Consider the following 25240-nt stretch of genomic DNA (forward strand, 5'->3'; position numbering starts at 1 on the left):
ACTTCAGGTGTAATTCAAAGGTGAGGAGGACAAACCAATACAGAAGCTCCAGCTCCAGCCCCACAGCTGTGCTCCTAAAAGGATATTTTAGCTGTCGTTAGAAGAATTTTACTCCGGAAGTCCACCAGATAAGTTGTCAGGGCAGTGAGCGCTCAGCATTCCGCAATAGGGCGTTTAAGCCAGCATTAACTACCGGTAATTAACAGTAACTGAGAGAATGCATCCTGGTTACCGTATTGTGATACAGAAAGAGGATCAACACTTCCGCCTACTGCAGCTCAGGACTCAGATTTCACAGTGTGATTCTTATCCTATGTCAACTTTTACAGATGCCTCTGCTGGCAGACACTACGGACTAAAGTTTGGCATGTGTTGCACTCAGCTGGTTCAAACAAATGACATGCATGTATGCAATATTAGAGGAATTGTTAGATTAGTTTTATCTCAGTGGCCACCTACTGCCTGGCTGAAGACCACATCTCGCCTCTGTTGGAGGAAGAAGCCCTGTGGAATGCTACAGGCGGCCTCCTGCAGAAGCACGAAGGTCATGGCTCTCTTCGCCTTCTCAACCACTTCCGTCACGCACTCCTTTAATCTGGTTACCGCGGGATGCAGCTGCTCCCTCCAGTCACCTGTGGAGAAAGGCGAGATGGGGACAAAGGGGCAGGCAGAGTTGAAACCATAGTTTGTGGATGTGGTTGTATGTGACGAAATGTCAGGAGCAGCACACAGTTTATCTTTGAGGTGAAATCGGAATACAGAATACTTAGAATAAATCATTTCCATTCACATCAGTGGTCTCTCAAACAGCTGTTGCTGTCTGAATGGAGGCACAACGTTAATGCACAGCATCACAATTCTTCGGCCAAAGGCAAGATGGCATGGGGTTTTCAACTGTTAATTAGTGAGAGGATGAAATAAAAATAATAATTTGCATGTAATTTAATGAAGACAAACAGTGAACAGACACGTGTAATGACTCTGTGCTCTATCTCGGCACTTGTCAAGTCAGAGTCTGGAGGTTTATTAGCATATCTGTTGTGCTGCCTTCAGACGGCTGAAGGGATTCAATGAGCAAAAGCAGAAGCCTTTCATTCCGTATCACAGGGATGTGTTTAACAGATACAAGTATTAATGATGAATGTTCAATCAGAACACCGGGGTGTTGTTTCTAGTGCGCCCACACAATGCAAAATGCTGCGTGAAAATAGTCCGTTTACATTTTATTCTGCTGCCTGCTGCACCCCAAATTTTCAGTTTTGTTCTCTTGATAATGTCACCGCATCGGAAGCGGAATGACTTGTTGACAGAAACAGATGTTTTTTCTTCGACGTCTATATAAATTGTATTATTTTTTAAAAAGTGAATGCCTTCAAAAACACCAACAACTCGTATTGTGCTGCCTCGTTCCCTGGGCATCGAACGCCACACAGACAGACCAAGCGGAATTCACGTTCAGGAAAATACCAAAACTCAGAGCTGTTGTTGCGCCGCCCTGAGAAAATGACCCTTCAAGTTGCTGCTTGCTCAGTTGCTCCTTTAATGTGATGTAATTCTTGCTGTGATCGGTTGCTGGCGTGGAACCGAACCTACAACAGAGCAGAGAATGTGTGGTACTACCTTTAAAGTACTATCTTGCATCAATTATTTAACCTTAGAAGGACTTTCAGATGACTTTGTCCAATGAGACAAAACCTTATCCAACAGTTGAGGCAAGATATTTTTCATTTTCAAGGTGTTTCATGTTCAGTATAAGCAGCATCATATCTACCTTACCCCTCTGTTCACACAGGCGCTCGCCTTATAGAGCTTTAAAGTTGTTGTGGGTGATAAATAAATGTGTTATTTATCTTTCTTTCAGTTTCTCACTGATGCTGTCTTTGCTTCTAAGACTGTTTTGAAAAACCATGAACTTCTCATCTTGGTAAGAATCCTCACTGATGCTTTGCTTTCTTGTGCTAGCGGTCCTGACGGTCACGGGACGCCTCACATTTCCAGCAGTCTCACTTGGAGGTGACATCAAAGTGACTGCCTTCTTTTTCTATTTTTACTGAGCCTTCCAAGACCATGAAGATCTCCACTTCCCTTTTTGACAGATTAGGGTTTCATTTAACTAAAAGGCAGCTGCTGGACTTTGGTGAACTTTTACACCCTGCATGTTCTCACATTACACAGACGTATACTCTAAACTTAAAGACAGCATGAATGTAGGAGATACACAGTCCACGGTGATGACTGATGGTCTCCTCTCTAGCCAACAGGGGGAACTGTTGACTAAGTATAGGCAATCATTTTTTTGCCGTGCAATCTACTCAGCTGAAACATATTGAAAAGTCCTTTGTGTTGACACACGGACACACACTCGCATGCACACACACACACACACAGACACATATGCAGATATGACCAAGGATGTAACACACGTCAGCCTTTCCCTCACCCTGTCAGAGAAATGATGTCTTATCTCACTGTGCAAACGCTGCCTCCGCACAGTGAAGGAGGAAGCAGAACGCTGGCTGTCATCTCCTCACCAGCCCATCTGTCCAAACACCCAAACCTCCCACCCACTCCCCAACGCCGCACCGTCAAAAGGTTCGGGTCCTCGCCGGCCTCCACGATGAGATACAGCCTCATCCCGTTAATCCGTCCATGTTTGTATTTAGACAAGCAGATGACCATTTGCTCTGAGCGTGTTCAGTGTCTAAATAAGATGCTCTTGGGGTTGAACTCATCCCTCAGGCCGAACATAGGGAGCGTCGCTTTGTTCTCAAATGCCAGCTCAGACACACACACACACACACAAACGATGGCACAGATGTGTATGCATTCGCCTGTGATACATTGAGCCCTCCACACACACATGCACACACTTGTCAGGCTAATGCCGCTGCTCTCTGAGCCAGTTGGCCGCTGGAACCGGCTCGGCACTTGTCTGGACACAAGCTTAAGGCAGGATTTTACTGGATGTAATGGAAAACTGGCCAGCTTGCAGTCAACAGTGAATGGCTCTGCATATCAACTGCTTACTTTCATCCAATTCTCTGGCAACAATTTAAGTTTCTGTTTTGCTAATGCTTAAACAACAGGGAGCCTCCGAGTTGGAGTTTTCTCTCATTCCTGTCAGCCGAGGGGATGTTTGGTGATATTTCCGCCACAGTAATGGTTCATTTGATCACAAAAAACTGCAGTTTTGTGGAATAAAGAGAGAAATCTCACACAAGTCAGAATACTATCACCAAATGTTCCTATATTAAAGTCAGTTCTATGCTGTGCTATGAAAGGAGTTAGTCATAAAGCATCACAGTGCACGTTTCAGAGGAGACACACAAAATCCTTGATCCATCAATAGACAGTCATCAGTTATAAAGCATATTTACTACATTTAAAACGGTACTGACAGTTTGTTATACATATAAATCATTGCATACATGAGAAAACAACTACTAGAAGCAGACTCTCTACACAATAGAACATTACCACTTGTTTTATTCAGACAAACCAATAGCTGCTGTTTGATGTCAGAATGAATGAATGAATCAATGTTCCTGCTCAGGCAGCGGGAAATGAACATCAAGAAATGGTAAACGGAACGCACTTCTAACGCCTCTCTAGTCTGACTGACTCCTGTAATTGTTTTGCAACATGAACCAGCATTCACAATGATAATTCATACTCAAGTCATTTAATGGCTCACGTCTCAATAGAACCGTCGTGAGATTTGTATCCTGCTCAAAGGAACTCTGATGGGGGGGTCAAACTACTAACCTTCTGCTAAGTGAACTGCTCAACCTCCTGAGCAACTTCAAAAGAACTGCAGCTCATTCTTACTTCTGGGCTTCAATTAAGTGAGAAAATACGTCATGGCAGCCAAAGAAATGTAAAACTGAAGGCTGTCGTATGTGAACAGAGTATAAACCATGTACATCCCTGCAGTTTCACCACGATTCCCTACCTTCAGTCACATGACTCACATGACACCCGACAGGTGAACAAACAACCCGAGATTTCCGTTTCTAAATATACATTTATTGTATTTGATGTGGCATTAGGTTCATCTAGAGTTTTGATGTGGAAGGAACCGAGAACTAACTACGGCAGTATCTTTATTTATTAACAACCCGTGGAACAGATTTGCAGTGAGGAAAAACGTGATAAAATAATTAGTCACTTACCGGGGTTGTGTGAGGTGATGACATCAGCTAGCTGCTGCTCCAGGATTGGCTCCTTCTTGCTGCCGTCTTCCTCCTGGAGTTTATCCACCATGGCGATTACGCAGTTGAGACATTTGGCCACATTGGCCCACACCCTGTCCTAAAACAGCCAATCAGCAGCAAGATCAGCTTCAAAGATTACATCTCTGTTTTTACCACTTTGTTTTTGAGACATTGAAATAGAATAAAAGCAAAGCTTGGAACAAAGCCTTAGAGAGAAAGAGCTAACACCACACACATAAAAAAAAATCTCTTATGTCAAAAAAACATAGCAAAAAGCTGTTTCTTTTCAAAGTCTAAAATGACCTTGGGTCTAAAAGGTCAATAGGAAATTGCTGTCTGGTTATTCTGAGATTACTCTCAAAGCATTTGAACTGTTTCCAGCCTGCTCTTTCTTTTCCTGAGCTCCATCTGTTAGCGGATGAATAGCCACTTTCGCTTCTGTGCATGTGTGTGTGCGTGTGTGTACAAAATGACAATCCCAATGAGATGAATGCATGCTTTTAGTCGTGCCATGTATTTTGGTTTTTGTTGCTTCCAAAGCATGGCATGAATGGTTGGGGATATTTCGAGACATAATTAGGCACTGGTGGTGCAGAAATCATGCTAAACTCCTGCTGTCAGTGTGGCACACAACAAACAAACCAACAGCCGTGCACATTTCAGTGACGAGGACGCCGTAAATTAATGATCTCTCATGATATAACATTTAAACGCCATAAATAATATTTCTCATTACAAAGAAAGGGTAATTTCTGGGCGTAATTGTTAGCTACTATAAAACCCTGCAATACAGTGACAGCATCTCCCTATGTGTGCGGTACAAAATTAAAAGTACGGTAAGCACTTGCCAGATTGCTCTTGAATATATATAAAACCACACAGCTTGGATAGATTAGAGCAGAAGTCACACTCACCCATTCCTCCTCGTCGTACTCATTATGATGCGGTATGGAGTCTTGGTGCTTCAGTGGCAAAGGCCCTTCTTCTCCTCTCATTGTGGCTTGAGATCCCTCCACATTATTACACACCGCTGTGCTCTCAGTGACCGACGTGGACGGACTGTGGCCTGGAAGTCCCTGGCTCGGGTTCTGATTTTGGCCGCTTCCCTGATGGATGTGGCCTTGATGTTGGTCTCCCTGCACCGGGGTTTGCTTCTGGTTCTTGGCAACGTACCCAGGCCGAGCCGTATGCAGCGCTAGGAGAGCGTTCTTGACCAATTCATCTTTAAGCGTGTGAACAAATTGTTCTGTCTGCAGCAAAAAAAAAAAAATAGAGAAAAGAGAGGTTGGAAGAAACGAGATGCTGAAAGTTATTGTGGGACAGCAACACAAATTAAAATCTAAGCAGTAGACTGAGTGAGTGGGGCAGAGCAGGTCTCACGCTGGTGGGGTGAGTGGCTGGAAGAAATACTGGTGGAATTGAGCTCAGAAGCAGCTGGCTATTTACAGAGGGAGTGAAAACAGACAAGGAAAATGAATACTCTCCTTCACTATAAAGTAGCTGCACTCCATTACCGCAGAACAGCCTGTGAGCAATACGGTCAGCAGCGAACAACAAACAATTCAATTACTCCTCCTTCCAGCCTGCTTTTCCCGAGGAGTACACCTTCTCTGATCTCAAATTCAGCAGCTGCTGCGAGTTGATGATGATCCCGGTCCAAAGGAGCCTTGTGCGTTCTGCTGAAATGATAAGGGCCCTCAAGAATAATTGAGTTAGCGCTGCAATGATCAATTTTATTAGAACAGCAAACAAAACAGGAGCCAAGCCCTCCAATGAAAAAAGAACTGTGATGCTGTCGTAAAAATATGTTTGCCACACAAACATCCTTTCATTGGTCGTGCTGCCCTGATGTGGAATGAAAGGTGAGCCTGATGAAACTGCCTGAAGTTGGGGAGTTGGCTTTGCCAGCAGAGGAAGAGGAATTGTCTGACTGAAAAATGTGTGTTTTCTCCCTTTTTGTCCTGTTTTATTAATTCTTTGAAATAATTTCCTTTGTGAAGCAAGGAATCTTGTCTATTACATACAGACAAATGGGATTAAACTAATCTATTTTTGAATTTGTACATGAGACTTGTGAGTACACAGGTGTGTGTACAGTGATCTGTCTTTAAATATGAACACACAGTTGTTTGTGTGACCGCAAAATAAATGGAATTAAGTTGATAAATGACTGGAAGTGGAGGAAGAAAATGTTGATGTAACACATGCTCCATTGGGTGGGTGGCTTTGGAACTTGATGACAGGTGATGCCACTAGAACATCAGCTTTAAAACACACACACACACAGACACACACAATCACAGTTTCCCAATTGCACTACACTCAATCACACACAAACGCACACAATCACAACTTGAGATTTTAATCAGAAAGCAGCTCTGCCTGTGCTGACCAGGGCAAAGGGTTTACTTGTCCACCGCGTTCGCGTCTAATCAAGGATGAGAGGAAGTGGTGACAGAGCGAATGTACCAATTAAGTAGGCTGATTGCACTCTATTCCACCGTGGCAAAAACAATCACTCCCACAACAGATTGCAATCTGACAGCACCAGATGTAATTCATTAATTATACTGATAAAAAAAACGGCTCTATTCCACGAACTGCCACACGCTGCTATTCACTTTTGTTGGTTTGGCGTTTTAATGAAAAGTTGTGGATTTTTTCTGCTGTTGTGTGTGTGTGTGTGTGTGTGTGTGTGTGCTTCAACTGGATTGAAGGTTAAATTGAGAATCTTTAAATGACGTATAATGCTTGAAATGAAAACTATTGGCTAGGAGCTTAAAAACGGAACCCCAGAGAAAATTGTTTTGAGGGGAGTTGGGGATTAAATAAATCTAACGACACATTTAAAGATTGGGAGATTGTAAAATAGATAAAGACATTGGGATGGTAGATTTGGAGGTAGCTTGGGTGTGTGTGTGTGGGGGGGGGGGGGGGGGGGGGCTGGCTCACCTTGTCAGAGAGGTTCTTAAGTGAATCCCTCAGTCCAGGGGATGAGTGCTCTTGGGCAGCTTGGAGGAGCTGGTCTGCTAAGCCTGTGATGAGGGGCTGAAGGAGGCTCATGTTGCTGAGAACCTCCTGAGCTTTGGCTGTGTGCTCTGGAGAGTAGTAGATACATTGGTACGCAGTGCTGAAGCTGTGGTGGAAGAAAATGAATGCATCAATTCAAACCTGACAGATCCTGCTGAAGATTTATGAACGCTTCACTTTTGAGACTAAATGTTAAAGTTTAACTGAACCACCCTCATTTCTAGACTGAAACATGATTGAAAGCGTGTGTGTGTTCAGTGCTGCTGGATCTCCTTGTGTTTGTACATGTGTGTGTGTGTGTGTGTGTGTGTGCTTGTCTTTTGCCAATACCAGCAGAATATGAAATGCAGTGTTTGATATCAAACAAGGTCCAAGTGAAACTGCAGGGTGGGATGGGCGACCTGGTCCATCTGGCGACAAAAGCAACACCAATACAAATATCCAGAATAAATATTATTTGCCAATTTCCTGCAAGGTGGAGTTTAGGTAGATGTTGTAACATCTCAAACGCCACCCATAGCAACTACGTTCAGCCCGAATGCCCCGTTGTGAATAGAAAGTGAAATCTTTCCTAACAGCTTGCAACTGTGCCTAATTGTATTTGAACCCTGAATCATAGTTGTAAATCATCTTAGATCAAATTAATCACAGTATGACTCTGTAACTCGATGAGAGGGGCTGAAGTGCAGAAAAAAAAAGCCACAAAACAGATTAAAAATGTGTTATGAAATGGTTATTCAATGTGTTTAAGGTCAAGAAAATTTAATTAGGCTGCACTCTTCTTTTGAGCATTTTTTTTTTAAACATCCTGCTTCTTTTGCTGCTTGTACAGCAGATTCCCAGGTACCGAGCCAGAGCTGTCAAATCGGACCTGAAGTCTGATGCCAACCCATTTTTGCTCTATGAATAATTAATCCCTTCCCCATTTCTAGCGTGCTACTTAATTCTTCGACAAAAACACCTTTTGTCAGTTCCTTGATTCAGGGCAAATCACTTCAACCAAATATTGTCCTCAGGTAAAGCTCTTGTGACTTTCAATGAGCTTCTGTTTACTTCTCGGTAGAAGTTGTAATGTCATTTGCAACCATGCATGCTAGTATAGAGTCCTCTCTGCAACCCTTTATGTAGGTCAGAACCCAGAGCCGGATCCCGAGGCATAATTGACAGAAAACATAGAAAGAGAGAGGGAGAGAAGGAGGGGTGCATACAGTACAAAGAACTATCATAACATTACCTTCCCTTCAGCATTCTTAATATTTTGCAGGATGGAAAGGCCATGTTTCCTTAGAAGTTGTCCAGGCTGGAACAGAACCGTCTGCATTAGCGATAAGTGTAATAATCTGAAGGCTTTATGAAAGTATGTGTAATATAGTAGCCACCTACTAACTTTAAATTCTGGTTATCACTGCAAATGAGATCCTTGGAGAATTACCACCCACAAGATAGAAGCTAATCAAAGGAATCACTAAGTGAGAAAGGTTTATAGTACAAACAGCATCAAATACCACAGAACACCATCGTCTCTTACATTCAAACTGCTGCTGAATCCATAAGCCGACCTTTACAATGCAATGATTTCAGCCATAGAGAATACGTCACTGAATAATCTAGTGTGTCAAAGCCTTTCATCGCCTATAAACCTACAGGTGTCTTTACTGCCTACACTCAGGAGGTAATGTTGTTCCTGGCATTGATTTTGCTGTCTGTCTGACTGTGAGCAGCAGTACAAAAAAAAAAAAAAAAATTGACAGGTTTTCCTGAAACCATGTGGGTTTTCTTTTCAATTTCTCTAACATTGCAAGTTATTTTCACCATTTTCATTCGTGCATGAACTACCTGCTGGATTGTGATGAAATTGGGTAGAAGTGTTGAACATGCAGCAAGGAAGAGCCCATAAAATGTTGGACTCGAGCGCCTTGGCAGAGGTTTGCATTCTCTGAGTGCTGTCTACTTACAAACGTAGAAATACAGAGGGGGAAAAACATGACTGCTGCAAAAATACAGATGCAGAATTGGAACAGAAGAGAAAGTTGTTGGATGAGGACGACTCCTTCAGAGACTTTGATTCAATAACAACCCTGTTGACTCTTAAGCACAAATCCAATCACATTACGAAGTCTATGCAGGCAGTAATGAATGTAGGGACCTGCCACCTGATGCTAGAGGACAGGATTGATCCTCTCTAAAGATGGCTTAGGCAAGGAACATTAATTGCCTAATTGGCATTGCTGTCAGTCCAAGTAGGCTTACAAAGATTGCAGATGATGCAAAGGTGAGAGAGCAGAAATATGTGAATGAAAACATGACAAAAGGCAAACAAGTATTGCGCGAGTATCTGATTAAAATGTTTGTCCTTGGATACAGTTTACGCGCCTTATATTATTTTGGAGAGCAATGTGGCAAATTTTGACAGAAAAATACTTCCTGTGGACCTGTCTATTTACCGGAATTAGCCTCTTCAAAGCAGTCATGAACTCATAAAAGACTGACTCATTCCTAAATCCTTATTGTTTTACTAAAGTTGCACTCAGAGAATAACTTTTTTCTTTCCAGTTTACTATTTCATGCTGAATCTCTTTCAAGTTAAACATATTTTTGTCCTTTTTGCTGTTGCAAAATGATCAGAGCATTTTGAGTGTTTGATATAAATAGCTTTGTAGCCTTACATTATTGCTAATGATCCCAAAGGAAATGGAAAAACCTTAAAAAAGAAAGGATTACATTTCTCTTTGTACATTTACAACATGAGTAGCAATTCCAGGAAATACTATAGAAGCTACTCCCTTGACTAGAATAGCAGTATTATTTCTATGAATGTTTAATGATGTTCATAATGTGAATATGAGTCATTTGCCCAGGACTGTGTTAACATTTAAGTATTCTGTGTATATGCTACATATCAATATTCATGTAATTATCTATAAACCTCACAGGGTCAATAAATTACATTCCCACATACATTCAGCATAAAACATTTCAAGTTTTGAAATCTTGAATCTTTTGAATTTTTTACCATATTCAGTTCAATATCACCAGGTTACAATGAAAAATATAGATGAATGAATCTCATGTCAGAAATTGTGCACAGAAATTCAACAGTATGAGCAGAGCTTTCTAATTTGGTCACAAACTTCACACTCTGTAAATGGTGCACCCTCGTGATATTTTATTACTTCATTTGCTGGAGACTTTATAGACCTCTATAAAACTGGGCCTTTATCCTTTTCCTTGTCATTACAAATCTTACTTGCAGACACAACTATTTGCGAGGAAAATCAGGCATACTCGAGTTGGACGATTAATTCTGGGGTGTAGATTAATCTCCTATAGAAAGCTACCTGAAGGTGTCAGGCTTGTTTTTTTTATATATTTAATTAGAAGACTTGAAACCATATGGCACATCTCAGATTCAGATGCTTCGTGTGCATCGCGCTTTCCAGCGCAGGCCCAGCTGAAGCTAAAGTGACAAATCAATACATCGTGATAAAGTCGAGCAGAATCACGAGCAGTCACACTTCCAGTTTCGTTAAAGTAATATCTATTCCATCCAGATATGATGTCTCGTTCCAGATTAAATTGTACATCATGATCAAAACAATGGAGACAGCTGGGTATTCCAACTTTTCAGAATCTTAATTCATCTGGCCTTGGGGCACATTTTACCTGGACTATATTTGCTCTCAGAACTCTTTTCGTCCCACGAGAGAATATTACTTTGCTCTTAAGGGAAGCTCTCCAAGACTCCATTACAGGATGTCAGTATAACACTGTGGGGAGAGCAATGCTTTTAGAAGAAATTGCTGTCTGATCCCAACATGCTCTCTGATAATCTATGATAATGGATTCCTCCTAGCCCCACTTCATTTCCATGTGTGCCCCGGGAACATTATGGTGCCTCCAGACATGACCAAGTGTGGCGTAACCCCCTTTGCTCAGTAGCCTTTGACTCATCAGATTAATGGCCTTCATATTCTCATCATTAAGGTTTTACACAAACAGCGTTAGATCTCCAGGTATAGTGACCCAGGAACATGCTCACTCAGCCTAAAGTTGGGAGCCTCAAACAGCAGATTTCTTAAACCAGCAGCATCAGCATAAATGTGTGTCTTGGTTTTCAGAAGGGATCAACAGCAGTTGGTCATAACAGTAATGAGAGTTAGAATGTCACTTGGCTCAGTGTTTAATCAAGCCAGCATCCCCAACGCATGGCTAATTAATAATGGAGAGGAAATTAATGAAGAGATTCTGGCTTGCAGCTGACAGGCAGCCGTAGTAAAATCCAGCTACGTTAGCAGAGCCCCTGCAGCAGTCCAGGTGACCGCCAAAGCCGCCTTCATCTTTTAGACAGCACACTTCTCACATCAGGCCACTGCCACACGGACACTGTAAAAAATATCATCCACTCTAGATACACACTAAAAGATCTGATCTTATAAAAAAAAAAAAAATCTTTAAAGTGAAAACTCCATCTGTCGTTCAATCCTGCAATCCTTTGGACGATGTTCTCGAAGAACAATAGCCAACGTTTTCCCCAGTGATTCAAACACAAGCTAGGAACCCTGATCTGAGACCAGCTAAATCCCAAAGCTACTGCCAGTCCATCCAAAACAGAACCTGGAGCAGATTGACTCCAGAGCAGGCAAAAAAATAATCACCACTTCCCACACGTTCCGATTTCATGTGTCTGAGCTTTTTATTTTGTTGGACACCATGCTGCCAAACCGTGAACAATGCCCCAAGAGACTCTGTTAAATGTGTGCATTTTAGTTTCAACCGCTCACTGTGTCCCAGGAATATGTCATCCTGCAGCTCTGCTTTGACCAGGAGGCCTGGCAAAAGTACAGTCCTTCATTCCTTTCTGTTACGATGGATGGAATTCAAAGACGTCTGTAGAGAGGAGCTCCATTACGCAGCCAACAAAGCTGATCGTACAACGATGGCTGTGTCTAATATTCGAGACACAGCGTCCCATCTGGCCAATAGAATATTAATGAATTCATGCTTCTAACCACCAGAGGAGTGTACTCGTCAATTAGCTTCCCAACCCTCAACAACCAGCCAGGAAGTCCCTGAATCATAGTTCACAAGTTCTAATTGTTCTCCATCTCCATCCTCTCATGCATCATGACCGGCTCCCATTTTTACCATCCTGTAGAAATGGAGGTAGCCCCGGAGCTGTCTGGGAAACTGTGAGCTTGTGAGATGCAAGAGGAAAGGCTTCAGTTTCTTCCACCTGTTTTTTTTTTTTTAGAGTTTGAAACTGGAAGTTTTATTTTCTCCCTCAGTTGCTGACATAAGGAGCCATTCATTACCTGCAGCATTGGTTTCTCTTGTTTTTTTGTGTAGAATAATTCTGCTGGTTAGAAAACTGTAGAAGATCACACACACACACACACACAACGTACACACGACCAATTTCAGGTAGCAAATGTAGAACGGCTGAATAATTGAAAAGAGGCTGCTAATGAAAGACCACCTCAGCAAATCCACAGCACTGTCCACAGGGTTCAATTAAACACACATAAAAATCCAGTAGCTTTTAAAACAGCCATTTAAGTGGGAATGCATGTATTAATGAAAGATAAATGTGCTTGCCCTGTGTGTACATGTGCAGAGTTTGTGGAGGAATAGAAAATGTAGGTATTGATTAAAGTCTTTGCCGGCCCATCCTGAGAGACAAACTACATTGCATTCTCTGGTCACTGCCAAGTGTGGCCAATGCAGGTTTTAATGGATCTGGAAAGAACACCCCTCCCCTCTCTTATAGTGTCCAATGAACAAAGACAAACAGCTCTTTTATTGCCCTCCTGGTGACACCTCTGTGCTCAGGTTCTCCTTTCCCCCTTCCCCAGTCCTTTTCAATCTTCACTTTGATGAATTAATATCCCAATGAATAGCCGAGCCTCACATCTTGCAGATTGTTCCTTTTTTTAATCAAATGTTATTAAAAATGTCTGATTCTGAAAGAAGAGAGAAGTTTAATGAGTGAAGATCCGCCTGTGTATCTTTGCTAAAATCGTTCTGGCGTGAAAAAGCACACAATATTCCAGTGTTCAACATTCAAACAATGGAAGAAAAAAACTCCCATTGCATCGGTCTAGGTTACATATTTGCTCAGACATTTAGTGCATGTATATAAAAGCAAATTAATCCTAGAAATAATGAATGTTCCTTTAATTACAGTAGTCATGCAACTTCATTAAAATAGTGGCTGCAAACACTCCTGCAAAACCACAGAGAAATTGACTTCTAATTCCCATTTCTGACCATGACTGACAAATGGCTGCATTGCAGGTCAAACATGGATAAGGCTAAGCGCAGTAGTAGTAGTTAGCCAGGCAGAAAATTGGAAAATTTAAGATACTATGGATTATTAACTAAATCATATTTGACGCTAAAAGCTCTCTTCTTGGAGATTTATTTCTGAAGTCTAATCTCTCATTCAAAATCATTTTGCATCAGTGGATTATTGATATGCTAACCTTATCCTCGTCCATGCACCCGTGTAAAAGCCACCATCTCCAATAACGCCACTTGAACATAAAGAAGTTCCTCCTCTATTTTCTATAAGCACAGGCCCACGACTATTTTCCACCAACGTGTGCATTTCCCACCGACACCTAACAGCTCTTGAGCTGCAAACTCTGTAACTAATTGGATCTGGCATGGTCTGTAATGACTTTAAATTCCGCGGGGAGCTTTTGGAAAAATCACCTTTCATTTCTTCTGGCATCACTCAAGTGGCTACAGACTGAACCTCCAGTGACACGTGCCTCCATCCCGCATCCAAAGGGCAAAGTCGGCTATATTTTCAGGATGCTGCTAATCTCAGGATCGAGGAAGTTAGAGAAATATGTTGCCCCAATGCACCTTGCCTCGCTATAAACACTTCATTTAGTAAGTCTTTGGTATGTCCCTATTAAATTCTCTGTTCTACACCTGAGCATGTGTCCTGAATTAAATCACCATGTGCGGACCAGATTGAAAGTTGTTATTCCTACCTCTTCTTCTCTGCTTCGTATCTGCTGAGGAGGCGCTGCAGACCGCCACACTTGAAGCCCTGGAAGTGTGCGGCAGGAGCACCAACAGTGACAATGTCATAGGAGGAATCTGCAAAGAAATAAATCCCATTTGGGATGATTTAGATGATTCTTTTGGCAGAAGAGGCTCTTTATTTGAATGGGCAGAGGTTATGACAATTAAATCAGAAAACAGTGAGCGATGCAGATTGAGAAATGGCTGTTTCAGTGCTAATTCAGATAAGAGAACGATCCTTCTGTCCCCTAACGAAACCACAGTCGACCAATAGTGGTTTTCCAACGGGAGAAAATACTCCGAAATACAACGAGCAGTTTCAGAACATTAAACAAAATGACCAATTTGTGCTTGATTTGTCTGCTCTTCCTCTCTCACCGTCCTTTTCTCAATAAATCTACAACAGAACAAGTGGTTTAAACATTGGGTGGACAACTGCGCCACAAAACAGGAAATTAGTAGGGGCATTCAGGATGGATGGTTGTGACTCATACTTGCCCCGTTCCACAATCACGTTTAATAATGGATATAACAGTTTAATTTAGATACAATTTTAGCCTTTGGGTAGGAAAATATTTTACAGTTGTCCTTTTGGTTTATTGAAGACAGTCATCGCCATCAAAACAAACGCTTGCCGTTTGTTTTTACTCCCAATCTCCTCGTCTTGCTGGATGAAATACTGCATAAACAAAATGGAAATGAATGAATGGTTTTGTGTTGTCGATTAGATTGCATAGCTGAGCTCAGTGAATTTTCTCAGCTCAGAAAATCAAATAGAACAGCAGACTGGAGTTGAAAACAGAGAACCAGCTGCATTTAGAAGGTGGTTACAGTTTTTCCTGCTCCTGACTATTCAATGATGTAGTTGTAAAATTGTTAATATTCGTGCCCCATGTTCAGGACTGTAAGAGCATTTTGTTTTTAAATTTAGATCATTTAAAGTGCATTTTTTAATAATTGTCAACATAAAAAGAGAACACGCGGTGTAAAGCACTTCCACTGGCTCCTGCGTTCCTAGAAACAGCAAAAAAATAAAAATACAGTATGACATGAAATGTGTTTTAGAAAACATTCTCTTGATGACCCAGTGATGGCTTTAAATACTACGTGCCATTAAATTAGTGCACTCAGATTTCTTAATTAACGCCACCAAGCTGAAGGGAGTTGCACGCATCCTGCAGCGGAGTCTAAATCCAGGTCCTTCTGGTAGATCCAGCGTGCACGTACTGGCACATCAGCCGAAGCACCGATGCCGAGAGCTGAGTGAGGAACCCGCAGAGGGCAATTATCACAGCGTCTGTCAATCAGTTGGACAAACCCCTCAAAGGCTCATTTTTTATCTCATCTTTATCCCCTTCTTTGACAGTGAAAGTCGGTTACAGGGTTTTATGATGACTTGATTTCATGTCTTCCCTGACGTTTCCGCTGAAGGAACCAGAGTTTATGTCAAGGTTTGTCTCTCTTCACGTTTCCATCAATCACTGAATGCATGCTTGAATGTGAGCCCTCTCGCAGATACCGAGGCGGCGGTTAGTCGCCTAATAGACTGAGACAGTTCCAGGGTAATATCAGGCTGTGCCTGCTGGCGAACGGCGGCGAAGGAGGCTTCCTGGTCTTTCTCAGCAGATAAACGCTAAGGGCTTAATTAATGCTTTGTCTATCTTTCTCAAATCAAGTTAATCCTCACCTTTCAGCATGGGTGCTGACCCAGATCCACCTCATCTGAGCCCTCTGATGGTAATAATGCGTGCCTTTCTCATAGAAGCCTTTCCTGATCGACTTATTTTGAGCTTGTTTGTCAAAAAGCTGAATTTGATCTAATATGACAACAATCCGACGATGTGAAAGCAGCTGATGATCCCACACGGAGTTCCATCTCACTTCCAGCCCAGACCAGACCGTTACCATTTGGACTCGCTCACCGCTCTTGCAGCGCCATATTGGATCACAGCAAAAAGCTATTTTCACCATAAAAGCCCAAGGAAGAGATATTCCCCTTGTGACTTCGTAGAGACCTAATATAGAGATAAAAGGGCGTAAACATTGGACTCAGATCTATGACAACGCTGCTCTATACTGATTGGAAGCAGTCATTTGAGCTTTAGAACTTAAAGCTAATCATAGTGAATGTTTTTTCTAAACAAGTTTCCCTGTATTAGCAGGTAGACGACATTGTGATTGTAACTATAAGAGTACCACAGTAATAGATTTAAAGGAATGCCAGCAGTGTAATACCTGTCTTTCTGGGGCACGTCACCCGCATCCGCTGGGTGTGCAGGTTTATTGGGATGAACTCCAGTGATTTCTGGGCTTTGCAGCAGCTTGGCTTGAATGAACAACCTGAAACAAACACAATTTCTTTTATCCTCTTTAATAATAATTAAATAGAATCGAGTTCTCAAAGAGAGAAATGCGTGTGAATCTCTCTAGAGATTGAAAGAGTCACCACAATCCGTTGCATCTGTACTGTGATCTTCTTAGCATCACTTTTTTTTCTCTTTAATGCTTTGCATCAGCATTCCAAAAAAGACAAGTAATAATTATAAGACATGCAACTGGATGTTTGGATGTCGATTAATGAAAATAAAAGCCTTGTACAAATGACTTGATATTTAGTGTGTGGCAAATGGAAATACATCTAAATGAAAAATTACAACCCATGTTAACTCAGGGTTGTAAAAGCCCTGAGAAATCTCATCTTTTCTTCTGTCTCCAGTATGTTCGACTAAGTGGTTGCTAAACAAGCCCCGTACGCGTTCAAAATATCCCACAAGTACAAAGTACAGCAGACTTTGATGCAGCACGGTTAATTAAAAAGTGTCACAGATTACACAAACATCATTTAACGCAGCAAGCGACAAATTGTTTTGTGCGGTAGCAGGGTTTAATAAAATGATTTTGCCTTTGCGAAATAATCCAGCATACGCATCAGAGGAATGCATCAATTAGAGCTCAACAAGCAACTCAGATTTTTACAAACTGCTTGTGACATTCTTTCTTGAGGAGCGCTGTCCCTCCAACATATGATTTTAGGCCATTTGCAGCTGTTATTTTGCACAAAATACCCAATTAGAATTTTACACCGAACAAAACTCTTTGTTTGCAGCTTATAGTTAAGCTCAAAATCACAGTCTGACGCGCCATGCTGGCACCTTAAATCTCAAATATGCAAATAGACTTAATTATACTTTTTGGGAAAAGGAGTAGCTTTCAAGAACAACTGAGCCAACAGAGGTGCGGCAAAATAATGAAGCCATTTGAAACAGGTAGAAGAGATGAAACAGTGGATATGAGAAACTCCTCATCACAAAGTTACATTATCTAGTTTGGCATCACAATGTTTAATTAAATCCTCTTTTAAGACAAATGGCTTTGAATTTACTATTTTAGGAATAAAGTAAAGCTTCAAAACTTTACTGCTCCAGTAAAAGTTCAGTGTGTTCATGTTGTGTGACGAACATTGTAATGGAGGTATTTTCAAGCGCTGGAAATCAATCACATCTTCTTCACTGAAGCTTGCCGAAGCTCCTTGCTTCGGCATGCTTCAGTGCTGTTTCCAGAGGCTTGCTTTAAAGTAAATGGTTATGCTGTCATCCCTGCTCAGTGGGCTCCCAGTGGCCGTGGAACCCTGGGGACCAGGCTAATCGAGCTAGTGACCGTTGTAGGTTGGATTAATTAGTCATATCAGACCCCCGTCTGTTTGCCCAGGTGGGCTGGCGATGTGACAGAAGGGCTGTGAGCCAGCAGAACAGACCAACATCTGCCCACTATCTCTTCTTTTGATTTTTTTTTTGTCATCTCTATGCTCTTACCCACTTAGGAGGCATTCAAGTATTCATGTTTTCATTAAATTGTATTTTACAGTGGACACAAGTCTGAAATATAATACCAACAAACATCGTCATCACAAATTCTAGTCACATTTTCCTCATTAAAACAAATATTTTCCTTAAGTAAAAGTTAATTAATATTTTGTGTTGTTCCTCTGATAATGGCACGACTGACCCAGACCAGTCGTGTGACTTCATCCCTCCCTACTCCGGCTTTTATGTGAGGTCTGCCAGATCAAAGTAGGTCTGTGAAAGCATGTTATTCATATCCACGGTCCTGCGGTGATGGGAGCGCAGCAGGTTTTCAAAATCAATCCATGGTCAAACATGTTGTCGACACAGAGGAGGTTTTGACTCATGCTGTGCGAGCAGCAATATCTGTAATTCCTGTAATTCACTCTTTTGGCCTTTTCAGGGGTACTATCATGGTGTTGCATGTTAGCCTGCTAAATAGGTTTGCATAACACAACTGAGCATCTTTGCCTGATGGCTAAAAGATGCACAGTTTAGCGACACAATAGAGATGATATGAGCTTTAATAAGCTGTATGTAGTGTTGTGCACAGAAGAGTCTGCCGGATCGGTGGTCCGATGAAGACCAGGATTTTGACTGCGCCATTAATTTACTGGCTGTTAAACAATTAAAGTAGGAATGATTAATTTATGAATGACATACAGTTATTAGAGCGTCCGAAGTGTTTGCTGAGGTCAGTGCATCATTAAAAATGACTAAAATGGAATTAGTGAGGCTGCAGAACATGGGAACCCTGCCTCCATCTCCATAACAGATTGCTTCTCTTCGTCTGTATTCGACTAAATCTCCCATCTCCAGTTTTTATTCTTGAAAAACGGAATGACTGAAAAATAAAAGAAGAACTACCACTTGATTATTTCTTGTTTGGTTTTTTTTAACCCAGAAAATCCCTTTGACTCAGGAATGATCTTAAATGTTTAGGCATTTTAGGATAAACCAATATTTAATTACAAATATAGAACTAATCACATCAGAGATCAGGAGTAAGATGAGACTGGCGAAGCCCTCTATTTTGAAGATGCAGTAAAAATTCTGGCTGAAAAGAGTGGGAGCCTTTTATACCATGCATCCTCCCACCTGATTCGTATTGTTATTTCAAGACAGCACAGCACAAAGGAAAATATGTCGTTGCTATATTTAGTTGCGCATCCAGTTCTTACGTGGTGAAAGAAAAACATATTATAATATCGATGAAATACGGTTGAAGTGAAGACACCCTCGCACCAGCTCCAATCTGTCTCTGTCTGCCTCGTGACCTTCTTATATCTCATCAATAATTTATCTGCAGCAGCTTTCCCATCCAACCTGTTTAGCAATCTCTGTTGTCCCACTAAGTTAACACAGACCTGGGCTAGACTGGTAAGCTGGGCAGGGTCTTCCTCCATATATTGGAGAATCTGGGCCACACAAAGGACTTGTCAGGAACCATAATGACCAAGACCCCATTATCCATTTCGCTCACCCTGAAATCCCTCTCCCAGAGCTCAGGCAAGCAGTGCAAAGGCTTAGCCACCCGAGGAGGAGACAAATACCCCATTATTGGGATGAGAGTAAATCAGAGCAAGATAAATCATTTATCATAATGTTCCTATATAAATGCTAAAATATACATTGGAAGAGATTATGGAGAGGAATAGGAGAGATCCCATCATTATCTATCAGTCCACAAGCCATTAATGTCTTTTTTCTAAGATTTTTATTAGCAAGAGCCGTATTATTTATGAAAAGAGGCGTATTATTATTATTATTATGGAGCATAATGAACAATAAAACATAACTGTCTTTTAGGGCTTCTTCTTCCTTCATTAATGTTTGTTTGGACACAGATTTTAAATGCATCAAAATGAAGCAGGAGGTGCTGTTTACCGGTGATCTTGTCAAGTTCAGCCAATGTGTCCTGGTAGGAAGTGATGACTCCTCCGTATCGTGTCATCACCTCTTTTCGTAAGTTGTCCCAGTGAGGAGACAGCTCCCCCAGCGCCCTCAGGTCCTGCACCCTGCAGATAAACACAGACCTATGAGAACCACATTGCTTCTAAATGGATGTTAAACTTGTCAATAATTTTTATGGTGCTCGCAAATCACTCGCTTTTGGGTTTTGTTGGTGTTTCAAATTTATTTATTTTTCAGGTTTTATGATTTTAAAATAATAAAGATGCAGGTGAAAGAGACACAGTAACATCCTGAAGCATACTATGCCAATACAGATAAACATATTTCTGAACCTCAGGCGACCAACTCATGCCCACTTTGCCCTACTTTGCTACTTCCACTTTTCTACCATTACCCCCCCCCCCCAAAAAAACCCCAAAACAAACGTCTACGCTGGTGACCCGTCGCGTCTCTTTCATCTGGCAGTTCCTGCAGCCTAAGGCCACAATCATTTGTGTTCTCTCTTTAGGAAATAATTGTGAATGTGCATGATTGGGTGCAACATGTATCTGCAATTTTGTGCGTGGGTGGGGGTCTGATTTCCCCAGAACACGTTCATTGGTTTATCATTTGCATGTGAAAGGAAATATGAGATGGAGAGATATTCAGAAACCAGCCCGCCGGTATTAATTGGAGAGTAATTTGCAGTGATATTATAGAAATTAGAGGTTGAAGGAAGTTCAATACTATTCAGAATAAAAAATACATGATCCTTTGTGTCCAATTCTCCTCATATATCTGCACCACATTCCCTGCTGAATAAAAAGACTAATAACACAAAATAGAAGTGCTCAGTAGAACCATGGGCTGCAATGGACTTGGACAGGTGGCTGGAATAGAAAAAATTCCAAGTAAAGATCTGTCATCTGGGAACCTTTATTCCGTGGTGGGTTATAGTACATGTTCCAATTTAACCGCACAGGGCTTTGTGTGAGGCGTCAATAAAAAGTGCCTGAGAAAAAAAGATAAGGAAACTCCTCATCCACAAAAACACGCAATTCCTCCGGAAGAAAGGAGCTCCACCTAGGAAGAATGATCATTAATAAATCCATCCGTCTTCTATAACCGCTCACTGCGGGACAAACACAGAGACAGACAAGCTTTCAGGTTCACATTCACATCTGTGACGTCACCGATAGTCTCTGTGGCAGGAAGGAGGTTACCCACAAAGACGCAAAGCAGAGCACGCAAACTCGCTCCAGTCCCCGGCGCTCATCTTTAATTTATAAAACAATTAGAAGCAGTGAAGCCAGATGTCAGAATGTCACTCACAGCATATAAACTTCACACACAATCAGCATACTTGTTTATTAACAGGAAAAGAAGACTGAATTTTCTATTAACAAGGAAACAAACAGCTCTTAATGAATAGGGTTTAATCAACACCCACACACTGGCACTACACTACACTCGTGTTTATTATCTTCATATGCACACACAGGAGGAGACGCAGCATCTTCACTGGAGGAACGGAGGAACCGCCACTGTGCTCACAGTTAGACTGTCGATATCAAAGCAAACAAACAGTGGAATGAGTGGGGAAGCAAACCAAGCCACCCACCATCCGCCACTGCGACACACAACTTTGATGCACTGGCTGAATAATTTAAAGCATCTAGCTCGCACCAATGTGAGACTGGCTCGCAGACACAGCTAACTGGAGGAGGCACAGTGGAGAAAGACATCACTTACAGCGGATTATTGAGAGAGAGCGCTTGAGAGACAAAGCTGCAGATACTGAGCGGATGCCTGCTAATAAAGAGACACTGCATATGGCGGTCGAGGGTTTTTATGAGCTGCACAACGCAGATGAGACATTTGATAAATATCCTGTTATTTGCTCCCAGGTGGGCAGCATGGTGGCGCAGTGGATAGCGCCCTCACATCAAGAAGGTTCTGGTTTGCTCAGAGAATTCCTGCGCCTTCCTTCTGGGAGATGGTTTATAGTCCCAAGGAGGAAAATAAAATGGCACAAAAACAACTTTACTCCAGCTGCCATTAATCAGATAAATAGATGAGCCTATCCCACCTACACCAGAGGCAATATTTATTTCAATTTATTTTAGACCTTAATGTTTATTTATCTCTATATTTCTTCATTTTAGAGTGTTTTTATGAATATATTTTGTCTTATGTGTTCATTTGTCTTGTCCTTATTTTAGTAGTTTTTATCTATTTTAGTTCTTTTAATTGTTATATATCTCTGAGGTCATTTTATCATGAGTTTTATTCTAGGCCTTTTGAAGTATGGACACATTTTCTCTTTGACATTTTGCGTTTGGAGTTTTCTATCACCTACCTGTACTGTCAGAAAGTGTTTTAAAATGGATGTCATGTCTTTCATACTGCAAACTGAAGCGTCCTCTGAGTGTTGTCCTTTGACCTCGGCTATAAACCTAAATTGTTGTCTAAGCGAACAACGGTGGCAGAAAAGGTACAGATGCAAATGTGGATGTGTTTTTCGTGTGGATGTGTCCTTGAGGTCTGTGTTGGAGCACATCATTACAAATTCAACTCGCCTCTCTTGTTAAAATCTCTGATGCAAAGGGACGAAAATGAGCATTTAAGAAACTCTGAAGATGTGCCTTTGTGTACGAGAATGTGTGTGTGTGAATGATGTATGAAAAGGGGTCGCCAGGGACAACAGGCCAGTTGAGTAATGATGTGCTTTGACAAACTCTTGTTAGGCCTGAGGGAAGGGAATCTTTGATGTAATTAAGGGTGCACACTCAAACTGGTGAGACATCACCTCATCTGACCATGTCTTTACCCGTCCTCATTATCACACAGTTTGAACAGGACTCCACTTTAATTGCGGCTCCGTAATGTTCTAATGAAGCTTTATGTGTGTTCAAAGTTATAACAAAGTTACCCCATAGAGATTAACCACGCATGTATGAGGAACTGCATCTTCAGTGCGCCGCCTTCGCTGGTGAATTTACCAGGACTGAACTATATCAAATAACTCAACTCTAATAGAAGGCGTGCATGACTTTGTGTGTTAAAAAGAGACAATGTTAGTCACTTTCTGTATATGTGAACCTCTGAGCCTCTTTTAAAGTGGTAAAATGAGCTGAATAATTCAACCTTCTCCAAATATAGACCTTTTTAAATAATCATTTACGTAAGAGAACCTAGAGACAGAAGCTGAGCTTGCGATTGTTCTCCATCGGCTGAAGAGAACCATGTGATGCACCGAGAAAGCCGGCAGTGACGTCTAGAGCATCAATGGTGTCATTTCAAGGCGTCGTACCTGCTCATGTCCTCCTGAATGTACAGAGCGAGCAGCTGTTTGGGGACCCTAAAGGACAAGGCGCACTCCTCCATTTGTTCTCGCACAAGCATCCACTTGTTGTCCACCGTTTGGAATCTGTACACCTTGCATACTGGGTTCTTGAACACTGAGGGGGAGAGAAAGAGAAACGGAAACCCGAAGAAGAGATTTAGATGAAGGATGCGATGCAGCAGAAAAACAGACGGCTGGCAATCTTAAAAAGTTGTACAAGTTATGAGACAAAAAATGTAATCCTATTTTTAATGTCTGCCATAGATAATTCACATCTCAAGGCCTTCTCTGTCGCAGTTTAGCGGAAGCAGAGCAGAGCTGGCAACAATACAGACAGAAAAACAGAGACCTTGTCCTGTTAACCTCTGCATTTTCATCCTCCCCATTTCCATTTTAATTACTTGTTTTCCAAAAAGGCTCAACTGTGGTGCAAGAGTCATCCTGAAACTTTGCCTGCCATCCCCACCACCCAGTTCCTCCATTAAAACCTATTCGCATGTAGCTCCTTCGTCGTCATTTCTTCACGCTGGCTAATAGCGGTAATCGAAAGCTGGAGACGCAAAACAGGCTCTCATGTTCTTATCAGCATGCTGGCAGCAGAGGGCAAGGAAGCGATGTGCCTTGAACACTGTTTACTGCCTCTTTTCATTCCCAGTGCTGCAGTCATAAAGGGAAACGCTCAATATGTCGCAGCTGAAGAACCCGGGGTGAAACTTTGACAGTCTTCCTCGAGGCAGTCAGACATGCATGGCACCTTAGTCAAATAGTTTTGCTCGAATTCAAACGTGGGAGACGACGGAGAACCCTCCCACCGACAAAACCTTCATACTGATATTGATCCGTCTTCAGATTGCCCTTTTTACAAAGTCATCTGTCCAAGCGCTGACATCATAATGTCATTGATGATCTGTCATTTCCCAAGTTAAAAATTTTAGTGAAGCCATTCAATAAAGATTGACTCAAGAAGGCACACCGCAGTGGGATTTAATACAATAAACAGGGAAAGGGCATTTTAGGTTAACATGCAGTGTCCTGAGTGTGGGGACATCTGTTCCATACTCCATTTATGGAAAGTCAAAATATATAATGATATACAATATCTTATTAATCCATGCCATGGAACTCCAGCATAAAGAAATCGGTGGGTGAGGTGGGAACATCAGCAGGACATCGCTGTCCAGGAATGAGTTCAAGAATTAATGACCTTAGCCGGGGCTCATGAAAACAGAATGTACCGAGAGACAAAACCAGAAAGGTCAACTATCATGCCAGCATTTTTCTACAAGTATGAAAAATATGTTTTTGGAATGTTAAAAGTTGATGAAGCAACAGCCTCTTTATACAGTAACTACTTAGAAATGAAGCACCATCTGGTACAGAAGGACATATTGTAAGACATCAGAGCAGCTGCACACAAAGAGTTCACTACGGAATACCCGATCAAACCAAGACGTTTAAAGGCATCCGTTAAAATGGCTCATTTTGTGTTGAACTGACATGAATTTGTGAAAATTCTGGACAACAGCTGAAAGCCGTGTAGAACACAAAGAGGCTCATTATTATTGTTTTCTTTGTTGAATTGAATTTAAATTGATGATGATTGAGGTCACACTTGGCATGAGGATTAGATAACAAAAATGGATGACAAAAATAAAGGGGGAGCAACGGATATGGGAAGAAGGGGCTGAGGGCAAGACCTTAATCCGAAGAGTGACATTTGCCGACTACCACTGCCGTCAGGAAGGCAGATTAACCTCTGAACTCCTCCGTGGCACCACACTTATCTGACCACCAATCAGGAGCCTCTTAAGAAAATGACTTCCTGAGACGTGCTGTGCATGGACTTCTCGGCATCCCTCTTCTCTGCACGCTCACTTTGA

General features: G+C 41.7%; 1 protein-coding gene across 1 annotated transcript in view; it reads right to left on the bottom strand.

Annotated features, from left to right (window-relative positions):
• The window catches only part of LOC137914623 (type II inositol 3,4-bisphosphate 4-phosphatase-like), a 30426-nt gene extending 6992 nt beyond the window's left edge, over positions 1-23434 (bottom strand). Inside the window, exons 1-9 of the mRNA XM_068758141.1 lie at positions 23328-23434; positions 20009-20139; positions 16515-16619; positions 14246-14354; positions 7167-7344; positions 5357-5464; positions 5129-5224; positions 4173-4311; positions 460-632 (exon numbers count right to left, since the gene is read on the bottom strand). Of these exons, the coding sequence (XP_068614242.1) occupies positions 460-632; positions 4173-4311; positions 5129-5224; positions 5357-5464; positions 7167-7344; positions 14246-14354; positions 16515-16619; positions 20009-20139; positions 23328-23419 (1131 nt within the window). The 5' untranslated portion in view covers positions 23420-23434. The remainder of the gene's footprint in view (positions 1-459; positions 633-4172; positions 4312-5128; positions 5225-5356; positions 5465-7166; positions 7345-14245; positions 14355-16514; positions 16620-20008; positions 20140-23327) is intronic.
• Positions 23435-25240: the final 1806 nt, after the last annotated feature.

Source organism: Brachionichthys hirsutus, unplaced genomic scaffold (genome assembly GCF_040956055.1).
Source record: "Brachionichthys hirsutus isolate HB-005 unplaced genomic scaffold, CSIRO-AGI_Bhir_v1 contig_257, whole genome shotgun sequence".
Lineage (NCBI taxonomy): Eukaryota > Metazoa > Chordata > Actinopteri > Lophiiformes > Brachionichthyidae > Brachionichthys > Brachionichthys hirsutus.